Source organism: Eschrichtius robustus, chromosome 11 (genome assembly GCF_028021215.1).
Source record: "Eschrichtius robustus isolate mEscRob2 chromosome 11, mEscRob2.pri, whole genome shotgun sequence".
NCBI classification, from domain to species: Eukaryota; Metazoa; Chordata; class Mammalia; order Artiodactyla; family Eschrichtiidae; genus Eschrichtius; species Eschrichtius robustus.
The window spans coordinates 12,066,120-12,088,303 of record NC_090834.1 but is presented as its reverse complement, the minus strand read 5'-3'; the positions used below and the strand labels follow the sequence as shown (position 1 = coordinate 12,088,303).

General features: G+C 37.1%; 1 protein-coding gene across 1 annotated transcript in view; it reads left to right on the top strand.

Annotated features, from left to right (window-relative positions):
• Positions 1 to 22,184, top strand: part of TBCEL (tubulin folding cofactor E like) — a 68,567-nt gene that overhangs the window by 10,236 nt on the left and 36,147 nt on the right. The window contains exons 2-5 of the mRNA XM_068554589.1: positions 10,695 to 10,844; positions 12,584 to 12,723; positions 18,906 to 19,087; positions 20,394 to 20,650. Of these exons, the coding sequence (XP_068410690.1) occupies positions 10,712 to 10,844; positions 12,584 to 12,723; positions 18,906 to 19,087; positions 20,394 to 20,650 (712 nt within the window). The 5' untranslated portion in view covers positions 10,695 to 10,711. The remainder of the gene's footprint in view (positions 1 to 10,694; positions 10,845 to 12,583; positions 12,724 to 18,905; positions 19,088 to 20,393; positions 20,651 to 22,184) is intronic.

Here is a 22,184-nt window from a genome sequence, read left to right as displayed (position 1 = left end):
TAGAAAACTCACTGATTAGCATATTTATTGAGTGCCAATTATGTGCAAAGTTTCAGTCCATGATAGGTAGAAAGAAGCACTGTGATATGGTTCTTACCCTCAAGAGTTACACAGTCTAAGGATATAAAGCAAACAAAAGAAAATCACAACACTATGCCTGAGTTAATAAAGGGACAAAAATGAAAAGAATCCATGCCAATATGTGATTGATTAATTGCCCACTGAATATTTTAGGCAATAAATATTTACCATGAGCTCAGCTCAAAGGAAACAGATCATTACGGCAGGAGGTATCTGAAAAGGCTTCACCTCCGAAGTATATTCTGAGTAGGGCCTTGAAGGATGCATAGAATTTAGACAGGTGGAGAAGGGAAGATCTTCTAATTAAGGAGGAGTGACATTATAAATGTCAGACATTTTACTGCCTGAATCATTAATTGGCATTAATTAGCATAGGCCCAGGACCAAAAACTATTAGATCAAATCTATTTAGCAAAATCTGTAAATAAGTCCCCAGCCCTACATTAATGCTGCCATGCTCACTGGGTTGTGATGGGAGTAGTAACAGTGGTAGCAGTAGCAGTAGGAGTAATAGTAAGCCAGTATTTAGTGAGTGCTCTCCATGTGCCAAGCACTGAATGAAACCTGTTTTACCCATGTTATCTCCATTCATTCAGCAACCCTATGAGCTAGGAGTTAGGGGCTATCTGTTACCCCTTTTATAAGTGAGGCAGTGGAGACTTAGAAACCAAAGTAACTTCCTTGTAGTCAAATGGAGTGGTGGAGTCCGTCATGATTTACATCCCGGCAGTTTGGTTCTAGAACCAGCACTTATTACCACTAGGCAATATCAACACAGGGCAATAACATTACTATAGCACTAAATATGAAAAGGGCTAGTGAATTTTTTTAATAACCTGTAAACTTTGGCAACCTCTCTGTGTGGCTGATGTCTACATTCTGGCAATTCTTCGCTGTGAGCCAGAATGGTCTGTAAACTCTAGAAGACTGCAGGGTGATGAACTAGTAGTCCGTTCCTAATGAGGCCTTGCTTTAACTTGATAGCCTCTGTAGTTACTCACAAGTAGAGATGATGGGGTAATCTGTTCTATAGACAGCTGAGTTTATAGAACAGATTGACCTTAAACTTGTGCATTCAGAGCTGAAAGATAGCATGTGTATACAATTTTCTTCTGATGAAAACCAATCCATTCGAGAAACTAATATTTATTGCTTTTTGGCAGGAAAGGGAAGTTGAGAATATTTTTTTCCCCTTTGGTGACTAGACCAATCAGTACTGCTGCTTAGTTTTGTGGTTCAGTTACTTTGATATGGTTACAAGAGGTATTTTGGCTGTAATGATTTTCATAAATTTTAATAAGTTGTATTTCTATGATTTGTGCATGATGCTACAACTGTTGACATGAATTTTTTTTTTTTTTTTTTTTTTTTTCTTTAGTGAAGACAGCATGGCTCAACAGATTAGGGATACAGAAAGAATGACTTAGCATGCTGGTTGGGCCACAGAAACCTGAGCAAGTCACCTTAGTTTCATGTCCTGTAGATAGAGATAAGTGTCAGTTTGTCTGTTTCAGAAGATGGTTGTGGAAAATTACTAGGCTTTCAGATGATTGTTAATCTCAGTTTGGGGACACTCAGCTTTTGGGGAGCATCGATTCAAGAGTAAAGGTTTCTACTCCTGAATTTCGAGTAAGTGCAACATAAAAGCCTTGAGATTTTCCCAAATTGAATCTGGGCCACATAGAAAGGTAGGGATGGATGCAGACTTGTTTGTGAAGGGGTTGGGAAGGGGGATAAGGGCGGACTCTCCTTGGAATTTATTGAAGTAAGGGGTGTGGTGAATATTAAAGTTTTTGTGTTGTTCTTGTGATTGCTGAAAGTTGGTGGAAAGTGCTTTTCTGCATTCTAAAGTGCCTAATTTCGTAAGGATATAGACAATTGGTGTAAGCCAACATTTCTGGACAGTTAGAAGGTACAGGAATTAAGAAAGAAGTTCTTAGAAATATTTTCACACAAAGAGGTACTTACATCTAAATAGTAGTATTTTCTTAAATTTTTTTCCTCTCAAATACTTTCTCATCAAAATAATAAAATTCTTGGGCTAGTGCATTTGCATCAGAAATTTCGAGTGCTACGTAGAATAGACTACTAGCGTGAGAATCAGTCCTGTTTGCTAATTTGCAGTTGTAGATGAGAAAACTTTGTCTTTTGTCCAACATCAAATGTGCCTTGTATGCAGTATAGTTCTTTAGTAGAAAATACAGACAGCTCTGGGGCCGTACTCACTGATAACGTAGAGTCACAGTTTTAGATATTTTGGTGCCGCTAATATAATGAAATGAAGAATTTGGGTTAGATATTTTAATACCTGTGGCACTTTTAAGGAGTGCTGTGATAAGTGAAGAGGGTAACAGTGCCCTACTAATAGCCCAATTCAAGGACTGACCAGGAGTCTGAATTCACATTTCATTTGGCAATGTTGGATTTAAAAAAAAAAAATTTTTTTTTTTAATTAAAAAAAAATCTACCAAGAAAAGTTGATGTGCTACATTATTTCACTTGGTTATAGTTTAGTATACAGTTGAGAAGGAGACTTTGAGAAATAGGGTGGTTCATAGTAGGGTGTGAAATCATGGTGGTGTGGTGTGTTATGATAATGGACTTATCAGCTACGCTCAAGTTTTGCACTTGGCATGCTCAGAGTCAATTTGTGAATTAGTAAACTATAATTCTACAGAAGAGTTCTGAAAGGTTATTAGAATTAGTTTATTTTCCTTACTTCTCATCCCGAGAAGGCATCCACTTAGGTATATTACATAATGCTCAAGGAGGTAACTGAGATAGAATTGTAGGTATATGTACTTTATGATAAGTGAAGGTAGAAGTGCCATACAGAATGAGACTGTCTAGCCTAAGTATGTTGACTTGGACAATGTCTTTAATGTGTTTTTATGGGAGAGATTGCTGTCATTCATGAGTTCAGCTGCAAAAGCTTGTTAATGCAATACTCTACAGACTTCAAAAATGATTGTATATGTATATATTTATGGATATAGAAAGTTTTTCATGAGCTGTTTAGTGAAAAGGCAGGTTACAGAGCTATATATCTAAAAGTAATTTAATCTTTGTGTAAAAATCATGTATCTACATAGCATGGAAAGAATGGTCTGAAGAAATATACACCATAAAGTGCATCCTCAGGCTTTTAATCTACTCTCTAAATCTGCCAACCAAAGCTTCCTGGTATGGCTGTGGCTCTAAATATGCTTCAGATAAGAAAAGCTTTTTGGTAACACTTATTTACATGCTTAGCTTAGCTAATGAAAAGTGAAACTACATCTACATGGGGTTATAGGTTTTTTGCTTATTTTCAGTTGGTAATTTTTAAAAATTCAGAATGTATATCGCTAGTGTTTTTAAAGCAGTTATTTAGAAAAAAGCTTATCAATAGACCCTTTTTTCCTTTATTTTTGAATTTAATTTTTAATTGTATAGTTGATTTACAGTGTTGTGCTAATTTTTGCTGTACAGCAAAGTGACTCAGTTATACACATGTATATATTCTTTTTTAATATTCTTTTCCATTATGGTTTATCTCAGGGGATTGGATTTACTTCCCTGTGCTATACAGTAGGACCTTGTTGTTTATCCATCCTAAATTTAATAGTTTGCATCTACTAACCCCAAACTCCCAGTCAATCCCACCCCCGTTGGCAACCACAAGTCAGTTCTCTATGTCTGTAAGTCTGTTTCTGTTTTGTAGATAAGTTCATTTGTGCCATATTTTAGATTCCACATATAAGTGATATCATACGGTATTTGTCTTTCTCTTTCTGACTTCACTTAGTATGATAATCTCTACCTGCATCCTTGTCTCTGCAAATGGCATTATTTTGTTCTTTTTTGTGGCTGAGTAGTATTCCATTGTCTGTATGCACCACATCTTCTTTCTCCATTCCTTTATTTGTTCATTCATTTTTATCTTTCCTGGAGGTAAAAATATGTAAAATACACATCTGCTTTCCCAGAGTAATTATGTTTTATTGGGTACACTTTTGCTGAGGATCAGAAAGATTTAGGAAACAAAACAACAAACTAAAGTCCCAGCTACCTAAAACGTCCAAGAATCTGGCAGGGTTTAGATATAGTGGAGGTCTTTCACAAAAGGAAGCTTTCCAGGGATGAGGTTAGAAGTCCATAAAGTAAAAGTTAAATGGGCTTAAAAAAAAAAAAACTTCCAAAAATTGAGAAAGCTAGTAATACTAAGAGATTCTTTGATGCTATCCAGATTTTCCTCCTTAGCTTTGTTTTTTTTGTTTTTTGTTTTTTTAAAATTAATTAATTTATTTATTTACTTTTGAATTCTATTTTATTTTATTTTTTTATACAGCAGGTTCTTATTAGTTATCTGTTTTATACATATTAGTGTATATATGTCAATCCCAATCTCCCAATTCATCCCACCACCACCCCCCTCTCCCCCCACCTTCCCTGCCCTGGTATCCAAACATTTGTTCTCTACATCTGTGTCTCTATTTCTGCCTTGCAAACCGGTTCATCTGTGCCATTTTTCTAGATTCCACATATATGCATTAATATATGATATTTGTTTTTCTTAGCTTTGTTTTGTTAGTTTTTTGACCTGCTCCATGCCCCTACCCGCCAAACTCAGCCTATAAATTCCTCTTTTGTTCTTTTAAAAAAAAGAACAAGATATAACAGCTCTCTCTCTCTGAACACTTGGTTTTTCTTCATCAACTGTCCCATCTCTTCTGTTTTCATCTAAGCTTCTCAAAGGCATGGTCTTTACTTACTGTCTTCATTTATTTACTTCCTTAACTCCCTAAACTATGGTTTCTACCCCCTTGTCTGTACTGAAAGTGCTTCCACTAAGGTAAACAAACTCCTACTTGCCCAGTCCTTTAGTGATTTTAAAATTCTCATCATTTTTGACCCCTTGATATTCTACATAAAGATCGGTCACCTCCATCCTTGCACAATATTCACAGCAATCTGTCAAAGATTTTCTTACTTTTATCTCTATAGGATAAAGTCAAACCTGAGCAAGGTCAGGCATGAGCTGACTACTGTCCACCTTTCAGTCGAATCTCCTGTCTCCCCTGCTCCCCACAAATATTTTATGTTGTGGCAATACCGCTTAATGTCTCTTGTGCTGGTTTATTTTCTATTGTTTCCTGTGCCTGGAATGCTCTTCTCCACCCTGTTAACCTAATCTTTGTCATCTTTCAAAATGGCTCAGGATTCACCTCCTACTTCCTTGATCATACTTCCAAAAAGTTAATCACTTCTTGTGTTTGAATTCACTATTTCTGGGTGGCTTATTTCAGGTATGCGTTATCTTCCTGTATTTCCCTCTAGGTTTTGGATGCCCTCAGGGCAGCATTTGGATTTTATTCATTCTCACTTTCTTTAGTATTTAGCTTGGCACAGATTGGGTGTCTGGTTCATGTTTGTTGAGTGGAATCACAGGAGACTGTAAGCTTTGTGAGGGCACACATTTTATGAATAAATGGGCAAATAAGCCTATTTGGAACCACTTGATAAGATGCAAAAAAGAGAGAAAACGAGATATATTTGTTGTCTCCATTTTTATTAAACAAGTGGTAAAGAAATTCTTATTCTCAGGTTGTCTTGTAAAGGAAATAGGCACCTGAGAAGAGAAAAATGCCTGGAATGAAATGTCATCTGACCAAAGGAACCCTAAGGTGAAATTGTGGAGCCTTTGGCCAAAATGTTTAACCTAAATTTTATTTTCACATATTTGGTAGCAAAATATTGGCAGGTAGCTTTTAGAGTGTGGTTTTTTCTGCCCTTCTCTGATGAATAGATGAGATTGGTTAGTTGTATATAAATGGGTCCATGTCAAATGACTGAAAATAATTTTAAGCTACTTGGGAGTGTTTCCCTCCTTTCTATTATTTTTATGCTATGAAAACTCTTCCTGGGTGTTTAGCCTCATCCTACATTAATGCATATTTTGAATTATTGCAATTTATTTTTTAGAACTCTAAATCAGTTCCCAACTGTTTATTATTCCAGTAAGTGGAATCTTGCTGTAGGACGCCCCACTCTTTTGTTAGTCTCCACAGCAGGAGGCAACTGGGAGGCCTGAAGCTCCCCAGTATCCTTAGGCTATGGCTTTGTAACCTCTGCCTGCTGGGGCCCTTGTTGTTCCAGAGTCGCAGTAGTTTGGATACCATTTGGGTAATTTGGATGAACTATCTGGGTAACTTTTATTAACACATTTAACTTGGCTAGCAAAGGAAGCAACATGGCAGATCTGAGGGTGTTCTTCCCACCCCTCTGTACACTTCATAGTGGAGCTTTTGCTTTGCCCTTGTTAAAGCCACGGTAATGACTATGAGAGTACCACGAATCATTTTCCCCCCTTCTTCTCAACCCTACCTCTCATTCTGATTGTAGTTTAGTTCTGAGGCTCAGATGTGTTTTGTTCTGCTTTCTTTTTCTTTACCAATGCTCTTTTACAAAAGTATTTGCGTTTGGCCACCCATTTTATTTCTCTTTTCTTCCTGAATTCCCAGTTCCTTTAAAAGTTATTATTAATATTATATATTTCACATGGTCGAGTTTGGCATTTTTTTCACAGACAGTTGATAATAATGAGGACTTAAAAAACACTTTGACAAATTATTAGGTCATTCCCAGATAAATCACTTAAAAATGTTTTGTATTTTGAAAAGATAATGTATGGAAAAAAAGGGTGTGTATGCACCTGGTGAGTTCAGGCGGTTCAAATGGTTGAACAGTGAGAAGGAAATCTCCTTTTCACCTTATTCCTCATTTCCTCTCTTTGGAGTCAACCACAGGTATTAATTTTACTAATTTCTATTTTATCCTCCTGGAGGTAGTCTATGCATATATAGGCAGATAAACCTATTTTTTGTAAGATTTAAAATGCATGTTTTGGGACTCTGGGGTAGTATTTATATTTCTTGGAAGTTGTGAGTGAGGCTGGTAGTCTTCCCACTTTATGAAGTGTGGTACTTTACCATAAAATTTTTTGGTGAAGTAAATATTGATCTTGCATGCCAGCATAAGGCTATATCTTGCATCTCTTCCACTGTTCGTGGTCAGACATGGCCTATTTTCTGTTTCCAATTGTGTTGAGTTTCATACTAATTTTGACCTGACCTTGGGAACGGAAAGTACAAATTGATAGCGATTGAGGTTACTTAGATGACTGGGCTGAGCACCTTATCCTCCAACTTGCACTTTTACCAAGTGCTTTATGAAAGCATATTATAGTCAGGATGTGAGGCACAAAGGAGTTGAGATTTTCGCAGGCACACTCCATGACTTGGTAATGGAACCAAGGAACATCAGCCCAGATTCCTGGCTCCCTGGCTTTAAGCACCAATTCAGCACACTTTTACAAATGTATTAGACCTCTGCCAACTGTAGAAGGTAGTCAGATGTTATTTGACACTGGTTCTTTCCAGAAAGTCATAGATTACCCCTCCACCTCCAAAAAAACCTTTTAAAAGTCTCCAGTTAAAGATCTTCCGTCCTGTATGTCCTCATTTTTCAATCTGTTTGGTTTTCAGTTTTCCTTTCCCACCTACTGTTCCTCCTCCAACTGCCACAACAGATTTTGAGTGGATTTATGTCACTGATCCATTTTGCAATCTTAATGTTCTAATTCAAAACCCATGTATTATTGTGTACACTATCTGCATGCCTGGAATGCTGTTCCAATAGAGTATCCTGGAAAATGACCAATGAAGGTGACTGGCATTGCTTTTAAGTCTTTAGGAAAAAAAAAAAAAAGCAGACTATTTGGAAGAATTGTGAAAGCATGGGGCCATAAGGAGTAACTTTTAAGTTCCCATGATTGCTTGCTTACTAACACTTATTTTGACTTGCCTATGTTTCTAACCTCACCATCCCTCATATCAATTTTAATAATATAATAGCCAGTTATTTAACCAGCAAAAACCAGTTTATTTGGGAATAGCCAGAGGATTTGCAATTTGAGGTATGCAAACTGTGGCAGACCACAGGCAAATCCAGAGAACAAGGAAGGGGAACTTGCTTTTATAGGGGAAATGAGGGGAGGGGGAGCGTGTTACAACCAAAGAGTCCATTGGGGGAAGCTGGGAGTCCAAAGTGTGGAGGTTGGTTTGGCTGCTGTGGTCTCTGATTGGCTGGGCTGTCATTGAGCAAAGAGTTTTCTTCTTCCTGCTGGATAGTAAAGTAGGCAACACTTTCCTGTCAGAGATGTAGCCCTGCATCTCTTCCCGTTTGCAGTAATTAATGTTGCATGGCAAGGGTGAGGGCTCTGCCTATAGGTCTGTCCAGACTCCAATTTTAGCTGAAGTTTCTTTAATTCCACACTCAGCTTGTCTATATTTAAATTGTGTATAAGATTATTGCCCTTGGATTGAAGAGGTTGGAGTTTAAGTGATTCTGAAGCTTCCAGTTAAAAGATGCTATTTAAACTCGGTGACTATTATTTTGACACTGACAGTTCAGCACCCTCCCACACACTTTTTATTCTTTTGAACTGCCAGTTGTATGGAAGATAGCAATGTAACTTCTTTGACTTTTTATTAAACATTTCTGAAAATTCTGTTGGCATTCTGCTTGAGACAGGTCTTTGATAAGAACTATGATGCCTGTCACTAGTGGCATAGCACCTGCTCTGTGTTGTCTGCTGTTGGTGATGACTTTACATTGAAAAAGAACCTTTCCACCGGAAAGTTCCTGGAGTCCTAGATGAACCCACACAGTTCACTTTTGACACAGTGCTGGGATAGAGGACAGCAGCATATACTTACCACTCTGGATAGAAAGAACAAACTCTCTTGTCCCAAAACAGGCTCTGTTCTTAAGCTCCCAAATGATGACCCTGACCGAGGGCAGCCCTATATTTTCAAGGTGACTTGTGATATACTTGTTATGAAATGTATTACATAGTCTAAACTTTGATAAATTGTACAGGTAAAACTTTTGGACATGTGCTCAATGAGTGTCTACTCTGTGTTCTAGGCATTTGTGAATTGATTTCACAAAGTACAGTAGTCGTGGTCCTGGTAGTAATCTAGAAAATGGGACAAGTTTAAAGACCACTTTTATATTTATGCCCTTTTCAAATTCTTGTTACAAACCCAAGAGGAAAATTTTAGCTCATCCATAGTGGGAAAATTAAAGTAGAGAGAGGTTAGATAACTAGCTTATGTTTTACCCAGCTAGTAAATGACAGAGCCTAAGTTTTCTCTTTATGTGCTTTCTACCATACTACAAATTCCTTTTATAATTAATAACATTTGTGTGTTTTAGAGCTTTACAAGAGCCCTATAATCTCAATAGTGCACTTGTACATTTTAGAGCTCTACAGTAATGCTGAACTCCAAGCAGTATGGATATTAATATCTTATTTTACAGAATAAGACGTTTGAGTCCCAGAGAAATACGCCGTCTTGCCTGATGGCACAAAACTCTTAAGTGGTAGAAGCGGGCGGGACTTAAACCCCCTCCTCATCCTGAATCTTCTGCTCTTCTGCTCAGCATACTGGAGGCTCGTGATTTTAGTTCTCAGCAGCATTTACTGAGCCTTTACCGTGTGTAGTGTACTCTGCCAGATGCTATGAATCAATACTGAAAAAGTAGAATCACATAGCATTGCTCCCCTTCATAATGTAATGGTGGAGTTAGGACAATCGCATGAGAAAAATACCTAACATTCAGTATGATTAAACTGTATAAGCAAAAGTAAACCAGTGCAGCATAGTGAAGTAAATACATCACCACCAATGGTAAACAGTTTGGAGTACGATCTGGGTCATACCAAACAGCCTTTTAGAAGTTTTTTAATGCTCATTCCTGCTGGTTTATCCTAGGACCAGGTACCAGTAGTCATTCTCAGACTCTCCAGCTGTACTTGCTGCCTCTCTATAATCTATAACCATATTCAGTTCTCTCCTGTTTTAAGAGGAAAGATCTTGGCAATTGCCCCCAATCCTGTACTCTCTCCTGTTCCTGCCTACCTTATCAGCCCATCTTCTTCCTCCCCTTCTTACCAAAACTTCTCAAAATGTTGGCTGTACACTTCACTCTCTGATCATCCTTTTTACTTTTCCGTCATGACTTTGCTTCCTCTGCCTGTATCTTAAATATCAGTGTCCCAGAGAGTTCTAGTGCCCTACTATTCTTATTCATGATATTTCCTGATGAGGTCCAAATCTTTGCCTCTAGCTCACATTTCTCACCCAACTTCATACTGTTCCCCTGAAACAGATGCCTCAGATTGAACATGTATAAAATAGAATTCCTCAATTTCCTCCTTAAAACTAGTTCTCTCCATATTTTCTTTTTTCTTAGTTGTGTCACTAGTCACCTAATCACCTGTACTAGAAACCTGGGGGTCAGCCTTGACTCCACCTTCCCCTCAGCCCCTATAACTCCTGAAAAGCTTGCTTTCTAAGTTGATCTTAAATCTATTTGTACTACCACTGTACCACTTTGGGCCCTCATCATCTTTCCCCTGTATTTTTGCAGCATCTAACTCTTCTCCCTGCCTGTCTTACGTGTATGCAGTGCCTAGCTTAGTACCTTATAAATAATTGATTCTCAATAAATATTTCTTGTATGAGTAAATAAATAAATTTTGATGATTTCTTGGTTTCTTGTAGAATTTTAGGAAAGGAAGATGGATCAACCTAGTGGGAGGAGTTTTATGCAAGTATTATGTGAAAAATATAGTCCTGAAAACTTTCCTTACCGCCGTGGGCCTGGGATGGGAGTCCATGTGCCAGCCACACCTCAGGGCTCTCCTATGAAAGGTAAGAAAGATGGGGCCTAAAACATTTATTTACTGGAGCTTACTTAGGACATTAAACCAGAATATTGCCTTATTTGCAAATGATTCCCTTTATTTTGAATTATGAGTTGAATAGTCTTTCTCCCTTGCTGTGAGTTCAGTTTTTTTGAAAACCTGGAAGGATTTATTTTCCTGCAGATTGGCCAAAAGGTATTTTAGTTGCACTCATAGGGTGAGAGCAATATTTGAGTGATAATATTTCAAGGAACTTAGAGGGTGCAGATGGTACAAGCCTGGCCTGTGCCCTCAGTGACCTTACAGCTTATTGGATTACAACATATTCACATTTACAAAAATATATAATAACACAAGGTAGTTTATGTTGAGTCAAATGAATGGCACAGTGATTGGGAAAGAAATTTAGAGAGTTAATTTATATGATCAAGAAAGGGTTCAAAGCTATGAGATTTGAACTAACCCTTCAAGAATGTAGAATTTGGTTAGAGAGGAGATAAAGACATTCTAGGAGGGAGATTATTATGTGAGCAAAGATCTACAACTAGAAACGTGCAAGGTGTGTTTTTGGTTTGCAGTTTAGCTTAATGTTGTAATTAACTTATTGGAAGTATTCTTTGTAGTTATGGGAGATTAATATTGAACAGTGTTTTAGTTCCTGTGTCCAAAGGTTACTGAATGTTTATTATTTCTCAATGCAACTATCTTATCAATCCATATAAACTGAAACAGCAGAAAGAAGTGGACTTCTTACTTGGTCATTTTTTTCAGGATCCACTCCCATTCTGAGAAAATTGATTCTGTGAAAAGTACTAAGTTGAAAGTTCATATTATTTGAGGCTTCCATTAATGAAATATACTTTTGTAAGCCTTGGCTTTATACCAGGTGGGAAAAGAGTGGTTGAATTCTCATATTTATCCTTTTTATTAGAGATAGGAAGAGTGATTTTATTGACATATTTTTTTTTTAAATTCATGTGAATCACTTTATTTTGATATTTGCTTTATTGAGGTGGTATTGACGTATTTTTGAACAAGCAATAGTTTGACTGAATTCATTGAATGGTTTAAGACTCTAAAACATTTTCTCTCATTATAATTATATATTTTTAAAAGTCATTTTCATAAGGGACAAATTCTACATGGATATGAAAGGGGAATGATTGATGGACAAGTATGGGAGAAAGATATAGATTTTTAAATGGATCCACGTAAGCGAGGAAGACTCCTTGAGTGATATGAACTTGAAGAACAGAAGTGGTTTAGCAGATAGACTGTCTAATGGTTTGAGATAATTTCCAAAGGCAACAAAAGGTGAAAATACAAATCAGACAGAGAGAAAAGAGCTATCCAGAATGATACTTTTGAACTAAATTTAAAAAAGAAAGAATCGAGGCCAATAAGAACACAGTGGTAGCCCTGACATGAATCACATGGATCTAGTGTCACATGATAAGGTGACAGCATGGATGATGGTTCTGTTGTTGGTAGTTGGGATAAACAATGCTGCCAGGAGGTGAAGCCTCCAGGACTTTTTGGGGGTACTGGTCTAGTACTTCTGATCTCCTCCTGGCCCATATTTGGCTGTCTCCCCTTAGAATTCAGTACCCTTGGATCCCAGCATATCTTGTATTTTCAAGGTCCTTGTGTAATTTCACACAATTTGATTTTGATTCCTGGTGGCTGAATGTATGTAGACAAGAATTAGGCTGACGTAGAAAGTATTTTGTTTCTCCCATGATTCAGATCGCCTCAACCTCCCAAGTGTACTGGTGTTGAACAGCTGTGGAATAACCTGTGCAGGAGATGAAAAAGAAATTGCTGCCTTCTGTGCTCATGTGTCAGAACTAGATCTTTCTGACAACAAACTCGAAGACTGGCACGAGGTAAAGTTTTTATACTGCTGCATTTTGTGAAGTGCAGCAATAACTCACTGTATTATTGTTTATGTTGTTACGTATGCTGCTGAATTCTGGTTCTCACTTGAGATTCTTCTCTGTATGTCTCAAGAGAAATAACTGACGGCTTCAACTGTTTCTATGGTGATTTTTCAATGAACTTTGTTATTGCTGATTTGTTTTTCATTAATGTGAAAAGCACTGAGGAACTTTATTCCAGGCACCAAGAGGTTAATAAGACCACAGAGGTTTAGATTGCTAACAGTGCATTAAATGCTCTACTATTTCACTAGTTTACACATCCTGTGCCCATTCTCTGCTACTACTTCAACATTTATTACTATAAATTGACATAAAAATTACTGGAGCTCGAAACTAAGGTTATAAAAATATTTATTCTTGTTACTGAAATTTATTCCAAATCTTTTAGAACTTCTCCTTATTTTAAGTTGCACTGGTAATTTGACATAACTGATGCCTTTGACCTCAGAGTAACTCTAAACCAAGTTGCACAAATAAAAGTATTATGACATTTTCTTTTATTATTATATATAACATTACCTACCTGATTATAACATGACCTGATAGAAGCTAGCCTTAAGAATAAGAGAGAAATAGTTCTTCCTACTTAATTTCCTGCCTTAATTTAGGTTCTTATTTCCTGTTTGGAAAAGTGTCCTAGTGGGTTTTCTTGACTCTGGTTTTACTCTGCTTCCTCTAAGCTAACCTTCTACGGTGCTACCAGACTCCTTTTAATAAATGAAGTGTGAGTGTGAAACTCTCCTGCTTCAAGTTCCTTAGCTGCTTTTCACCACCTCCAAACTATGGTCTGAACTCTCTAAGTGTGACCCTCTATCATACGGCCCTTTGCTATTTCTAGAGTTTTATCTCCATCTTTAGCCATGTGCTTTTCTTGCAGCTCATGATAAATCTGGACATGAAAAGCTTCCTTGCTTTTATTCATTCTAAATCTACTGTTCTCTTTCTCCTCTGTCTACCCAGTTGCTTCCTGTGTATCTTTCAAGACTTGGCCCAAGTTGCTGTTCCTCTCAAACTTTCCCTGACTCTCACTCAGGCAGAATTAGATTATCCTAACACCTGTATCATGTTGCTATAAAGGGATTCATTACATTGTAGGACAATCACTTGCTTACTTGACAGTTTTCCTACTAGACCGTGAGCTCATTCAGGGTTTTGTTTTTTATCATCAGCACTGGCATTCTAGGCATTCAAATGTTTGCTGAATGCCTTAATGAATAAATGATTGTATCTTCAGGTTTGATCAGGCCCACTTGTTCTAACTTTTCCTGTGATCTTAAGACATTCACTTAATCCTTCATCATCCATAAGACAGGACTGTTGATAAAATTAATCATCGAGACACTTGGTAGATATTAAATGTGATACAGATTCTAAGACAGCTTTCTTGTTTAAGAAAAATCTATCTATAACCCATTTTTCTTTAGCTTTTCTTATATTCATCTATTTCATAGTCTTGTTTAATCTGGTATCTGTGCTACCAGTTATATTTCCTATTTTTATTAAGATGTTTACCAAAATTCTTTGAGATGCACGTCACTTGATTTCTAAGTCATGTGTTAATATATACAGATTTACTTGGCTGTTTCAAGAAACAACCTCTATTTGTCCACGTAATTATTGATTGATTTACTTATCCAAACAACTATTATAGTTCACTGTTCAACAAATTGCAATCTGTGCCTTCTGGGTCCTTTGAGATGCTTAATTGACATGCATGCTCTGTCCACACTGCACAGATGCAAAAAGAACTACCTTCTTAGTCCTCCTTCTCCACAATTCCCTCAGTAGTCCTGCTGAACCTCTGGTGAGATTTTTGACCTGCATGGGTGACAAGTCAGACCAACTCTTACCCTGAATCATTTCAGCTCCTATGTTCACAGGCTGATTCCCCTAAATTTATTTCTTTGGGAGTAAAAATCTCATAAAGGTGTTGTGCTTTGTGCTTTCACCTATACTTTGACCACATACATAAGCTTTTGCTAACTGGTAGAAACAGTTTAATAGTGATATAGTTGCTACCTCAGAAGAACAATGTGTGTCAACATGGATCAGAACACAGAGTTTACACTAGGTAATTCAGCCTTTTCTCTGCTTAGACAAAGGTCTCCACTGAAAATTTTCCAGCTCACATTGACAGATACAGCCAGAGGGTCACATGTTTATTTGTACTCTATTGGTGCTCGGTTTGTATATTCCTGTAAGTGCCCTATAGTCTGATTTCAGGCAGTTTTCAAATGAATGTTTGTTGCTGCTACCTTTCAGGTTTCCGTTTATTTTTGTTTTCATCATTCCTTTATGTTTTGTCCTTAACCTTAACTGTAGTTGATCCCAATCTTCTAGAATATATATCAGAACACAGAGAGATGGGAGAAGTACTGACAACGAAAGAATATTGATTTTTAGGATTGATTAAACTCTTTGCCAAGCTGCAAAATACCTCATAGGTCACAGTTTTAAGACATTACATTTCAACCCATTGCAACCCGTGTATTTGATTACCTAGAAGATCATTTGTCCCTGGCCATTAACTAAGTTTATTTCAGCCAGTATTTGATATACCAACGTGGAACAGAATAATCTAGTTGGTTCTTTTAGTGTTTTTGAATGATCACTAATGTTATGAGTATCTTCTTTTATAGTTTAAACTACTGGCTGCTTTATATTCAGAGACTAATATAAATATGAGTGAGAAGTGTAATACTTTGGGGAGAGGCAAAGATTTGTCTCCATCCATCTAAAACTGGGCATCTATGTATAAAAAAAAAATGATGCATTTTTTAGCTTTTGATTTGAATTTTTTGGCTAAGTAGATTTTTGTCTGACTTTTCCCAAGGTACCTCTTTTTTCCTCCTTTCCTTATCAAAACCATTTTATAAAAGACATTACGCTAAGCAGTTGAGAGGAGGGAGGAATTCACCATGGGTGAGATAGAGAATAGCTTGGGTATAAATTACAGATTGTTATCTTACTACCCTTTCCCCATTTTTCTTAAAACTTTAGTTTCTTCCTTTTCAAAAGTCAGAGTAGAGGGTCCCCTATTAAATCATAGAGTTTTGGAGATCTAAAAGGTGATCTAAATTCATCTCCATGTTTCTGCACATGAGTGTCCTGAACTCACTCCAGCTAGAAGTCTTTATTTTTAGAATTTAAAAAAGAGAAGTCAGTATACTGCCCTAGACACTCACTGAATAATAATAGCCTTTACTATTAAGACATTTTCTACCATGAATAAATTTACCTGTGTAATGAATACAATATTTTCCAGAATATTATCATTAATTTAAGGTTACACAAAATCCTTTTTAATTTTAACCTTTTAAAGAAAATATTTACTTCTAACATATATTATTTTTCCTGCTTGGATTATTAAACTATAGTCCAATTTTATCTTGTTTAAGATATTCTAGGGCTAATGAGTCATTATTTTAAATCTTTATTCTCATTGGACAGCAGTGCAGATGCAGACTATGAAGAAGATCACATCATGTATCTGCTAGCCTTGGGAATTCTTTCAGAAATTGCTTCAAAGACTCTGATAGTATCCATTTTGGGGGATGTTTTCTTCTTTATTACAAAAATAAAATATGAAGGGTTGTGGTTAGCAAAGGTTTATGTGTTGTTTACTTAACTAGGGTTGCACTATAATTAGCAGTTATTCTCCATGCTGTACTTGGAGCACAATTCCTTTTCATCTTTTTTTTGCCCTTAAAAGAGGTGAAGCAGATGTGACAGGGTGAGAGAGTGTCATGGACATATATACACTACCAAATGTAAAATAGATAGCTAGTGGGAAGCAGCCGCATAGCACAGGGAGATCAGCTCAGTGCTTTGTGACCACCTAGAGGGGTGGGAGGGAGGGAGATGCAAGAGGGAAGAGATATGGGAACATATGTATATGTATAACTGATTCACTTTGTTATAAAGCAGAAACTAACACACCATTGTAAAGCAATTATACTCCAATAAAGATGTTTAAAAAAAAAAAGAGGTGAAGCATAGCTAGTCATCATCTTATGTATGAAAGGCCTTCTTCATATATTGGTATCCAGGTGGTAGACTGCAGTGAAGGATTGGTCCTTGTGTGGACTGTTTAGCTGTGTTGTGGCCACACACTAAACTCCAGATCCTAACCATATATCACACAAATGCTTGTTACCATTTTGTCTCAGAAGAGACCAAACAGGAGAATATATGCTGACTGATATGAATCTCTTATATTTTAAACTGAAGCCTAGTGTATTTTCCTCTGAAAGATAGCTTAGTTATTCATTTATAAAATGAAAATAAATACGGTACTACTTCAGAGGGTGTGTTAGAATAGATGAACTAGTGTGTGTGAAGACCATTCCCTCTGACATACTTCTCCGAACCTCCTTGGAATTAATTTACTTCTCACTGATTTTAGAGCTCCTAAACTGTACAGTACATAGTACACAGACCTAATGTAAAGTACAGACTCCCTTTTCTTTCTCCCCATAGTCCTCGACACTGGATACATTTTTGTCATTACCTATGGAGCTCTGAAAAGAAACAGATATCCAGGTCCCAACCATGAAGCTTGTCCCACCTGTGAAGCTTCTGATTCAAGAGTTTATGGTGGCTCCTGGGAATCAGTATATTTTTTAAATTCTACTAATGATTTTAAATATGACATATTTAAATAAATGTGATATGACATATAATCAGGGTTGAGATACTGGTTCATACTGTACATATCCTATTAGTCATAGGTACATTTATTAAATGGTTTTGTGCCATTAATTTAATCAACAAACATTAAGTGCCCACTTTGCAGTAGTGAACCAGGTAAGTACTATCCCTGCTTTTACATTCTCTTGGGCAGTAGGTAAGGAAACAAGTTTCTAAAATATGTACCAACCACTGTTAAGTGCTTTACACATGTATCTCATCTAATCCTACCAACAATGCTGTAAAATAGGTGGGAACTGTTTTCTCTAGTTTACAAATAAGGAAACTGAGATGTGGAAAGGTTAAGTAACTGGTCAAACCACACAGCTAGGAAGTGTTAGAACCCGCTTTGAGTCCAGGTTTTCTGATTCTAAAACCAATCCTAACTATTCTGTTCTACTCCTTTTTTCATAACTTCTAGTTACCGTGTCACCTGGCTGATTGACGCTTAATACATTTACTGGGCTTCTAGTGTTTATATCATACTTGTTTAAGCTAGTTCTTCATTTTTTCTGGTTATATTTATGATTTACTTGTTGTGGTATATTGGAAAGAACAATGGCTCTGATTTTTAAATCCTAGATTTGGCTTTTGTGACTCTGAAACCTTACTCAAATTATTTAACATCTCCGAGCCTCAGTTTCCTCATTTATTAAAATAAAAGAATATTAGTTACCTTGCAAGTTGTTTTGAGAATTTAGTGAAATAAGTTATATTTTAAAAACCTAGTACAATGCAGAGCAAATAGTTAAGGTCAGTAATCAGTAAAGCTCATTTCCTTTCTTTTTTCTGTCTACCAAGTTGCTAGCTAAATCATTAAGTTGATGATCATGTTTTCTCTTTTGTAATATAGTTATGGATGCTTTTTATTTCTGAGTAAATATATTTTAAAGTTTGGAGCATCTTTGAACCAAGCCAAAACTGTTTTCCAAGTGATTGTGACTATGTGATCAATTTTGAATACCTGAATTGTTACCATGTAGTCTTTAATAAACCTTCAATTAGCCTTAATATTCTACTGAGGATGGAAGGAAGGAGATATTCAAAGAGAATTACTGTACATGACCCAATCCCAGCTCTTTAAAACTTGTAGCCTAAAATGTCATCTAAATGATCTTTTCTCCAAAATATCATGTAGTGATATCAAAGAGAATATTATACAGAGTAGAATCAAAAACTTTGCCAAAGGTAACATGAAAAATTTTTCTTTTCTACCATTAATTTTCAGTTATGCTACTATTTCATAGAAAGAGATTAAATTATTTGCCATGATTTGTTGCAATTATTTATGCCTCTCTGCGGGTACCATCACTAAATAGGACTCCATAATGTAAATGGCCCTTTGCCCGGAGACCCACTCACTTAGGTTTTCTTGAGTATGGTTGTTGTTTAAAAGCTCTGATTACTGCCTGATATGCTTTTCCTTTTTTTCTCCACAGGTCAGTAAAATTGTGTCAAATGTTCCCCAGTTGGAGTTTCTAAACCTGAGTTCCAACCCTCTGAATTTATCGGTTTTAGAAAGAACGTGTGCTGGGTCCTTCTCCAGGGTTCGAAAACTTGTTCTCAACAACAGCAAAGCTTCTTGGGAGACAGTCCACACGATACTGCAGGAGTTACCAGAGTAAGCCCAGAGAGCATGATGGGAGAGGGAGCCATGTTGCCGTCTGTGTTAGTACATAGAGTTACTGCTGGTCTCCCATCTCAGAAATACTAGAACTGCAGATTGAATGGAGAATGAGGTTAGAAAAATGAAGTAATTAAATGAGGCTGTGAGGGTAATCTAGTAGCATTTTCATTGGAATACTTGTTCAGTGTTGGGTAGCACCAAGACATGGGATATGTCATCCTTTGGCGAGAAGATATCCCTGAGAAGCACTTATCGTTTCGAGATCAACCCAGCCTTTTTCCATTTTAATCTTCTGATTACCTGATTCCAGAATTTTGCCTTAGCACTTTTCCTTGGGAGGAAAAAAAAATCATAGTGTCTCTAAAATATATTAACGCTCAGATGATTAAGTGCCTAGCTTGCATGATGGGAAAAAGGACCTAGTATTCCTTTCAATAATTTAAGCAGGAAATTATACTTCTGTTTGTCAGCTTAGAAATGCTCTGTTATGTTTTGTTTGTATCTATCTTTGTATATGCACAGAAATATTAAAAGGAAGTAGTTTAAAGAAATATATGAAGCTGTAGTCTCCTCGACTGTCTAAATATGGAAATTATAAAAGCCTTTCAGAATCTGGTCTCAACTTACTTATTCCATCTTAGTTTCTCACTCTCCCTCTAATGAGATTGGTTTTCTCACTGCATGCAACATCTAGCATGGCATGGAATGGGCTTTTAAATCCCACTTCTACTTACTATCCTTATGACCTTTGATAAGCTTTTGTCTATAAAATGAACATAATTGTCTATAAAATTGCAGAAATAGAAGTACAGTCTATAAAGCACCTGCACAGGACCTGACACAGGGTAGGAATTCAGTAAATGGTAGTCATTATTTCTTTTTCTAAATACTTGTTCATGTTGTTTCTAGAATTTCCTTCTGTGTCCTCTCAATTTACCCAAGTCTACCCCTCCTTCAAGGCCATGCATCCTTTCCTGACTATGCCAACCACAATTTCAATCCTATTCCTATATGAAGTACTGTTGTACTTACAGTTAGTGCTGCTTCATTTAGCACTTATTTACTTAAGCACAAAATTAATTTAGTACTGGGTTTTATCATTCTCTGCTGTTTTATGTGTTTTAGGTTTTGTCTTCCCAGCTGTGCTTTAAGCTTCAGAAAGACATCTTTATAATTTTCTCTACAACACCCAGCAGAGTCTCATACGTAGTAGGCGCGTATTTATTGAATGACTGAAAATAGGTGCAGAGTAGAACCTTAACTGCTTTGAACAATGCAATATTTCCTTTTTCCTCTGCAGTTTGGAGGAGCTCTTCCTGTGCCTTAATGACTATGAAGCAGTGTCTTGCCCTTCTATTTGCTGTCCTTCTCTTAAGCTACTACACATAACAGACAATAACCTCCAAGACTGGACTGAAATACGCAAGTTAGGGGTTATGTTTCCTTCGCTGGATACCCTCGTCCTGGCCAACAACCATTTGAATGCTATCGAGGAGCCTGATGATTCATTGGCTAGGTTGTTTCCTAATCTGCGATCCATCAGCCTCCACAAGGCAGGTGAGGAACAGGCCTGTTCTCATTCTACATGCAGATTGATCTGAACTTATGCATGAAATACAGTGAAAGTGTATTTCTGTCAGTCACAGCTCTGCCTTCTTACAGGATGAATTTCAAGAGTGACATGCAGATGCCTATTTTTTTAAATAAATTTATTTATTTAATTTATTTATATTTGGCCGCGTTGGGTCTTCATTGCTGCGCACGGACTTTCTCTGGTTGCAGTGAGCGGGGACTACTCTTTGCTGCGGTGCGCGGGCTTCTCATTGTGGTGGCTTCTCTTGTTGCGGAGCTCGGGCTCTAGGCATATGGGCTTCCGTAGCTGTGGCTCGCAGGCTCAGTAGTTGTGGCTCGCGGGCTCTAGAGCACAGGCTCAGTAGTTGTGGCGCACGGGCTTAGTTGCTCTGCGGCATGTGGGATCTTCCCGGACCAGGGCTCGAACCCGTGTCCCCTGCACCGGCAGGCAGATTCTTAACCACTGCGCCACCAGGGAAGCCTGCAGATGCCTAATGATTAGCTAAATTTAAGGCATTCATTTCCATAAATACTCTGATAAATATCAGTATTTATCAAATATTTGTTTGGCACAGCATTATATTAGCTATTAATATTTTGTATATTAAAGGGGTCATGCTATGAAAGGAGTGAAATGAAATTGATGAATTGGATAGTAAAAGGCAGGGTAAAAAGAGTACAGAGAATTACAGACTAGACTGTTTTGTCTGGATTTAGGTTGAGGAATCCCAACCTGCTATGGCTTTCAAATTCTCACTTTCCTTTTCTAGTGTTTACATATAATTGATTACCAGTTTGTTGCCATCTGATTCTGTATATCACAGGAATGAATATTTTAGCCTATTTTTAAAAATTAATTAATTATTTTTTAGAGTCTTTCTATTCACAGCAAAACTGAGCAGAGAGTACACAGAGCTCCCGTATACTCCCTGCCCTACATGGGAACAACCTCCCCCGCTATCAACATCCCAGCACCTAAGTGACACCTTTCAGTTTACCTGCACTGACACGTCATCATCCAAAGGCCATGGTTTCCATTAGGGCTCACTCTTGGTGTTGTACATTCTGTGGGTTTGGACAAATCTGTAATGACACACATTGTAGTATTGTACATAATATATAGTTTACTGCCCAAACCATCTTCTGTGCCTATTCATCCCTCCCTCCCCCCTAATCCCTGGCAACCACTTATCTTTCTGCTGTCTCCATAGTTTTGCCTCTTCCAGAATGTCATATAGTTGGAATCATACAATATGTAGCCTTTTCAGATTGGCTTCTTTCATTTGGTATTACGTATTTAAATTTCCTCCATGCCTTTTCATGACTTAATAGAATGTTCCTTTTTTAGCACTAAATAATATTCCATTGCCTGGATGTACCACAGTTTATTTATCCACTCACAAACTGAAGGACATCATGATTGCTTCCAAGTGTTAGTTTAATTAATAAAGCTGCTGTAAACCTCCATGTGCAGGTTTTTGTGTGGACATAAGTTTTCAGTTCATTTGGGTGAATAACA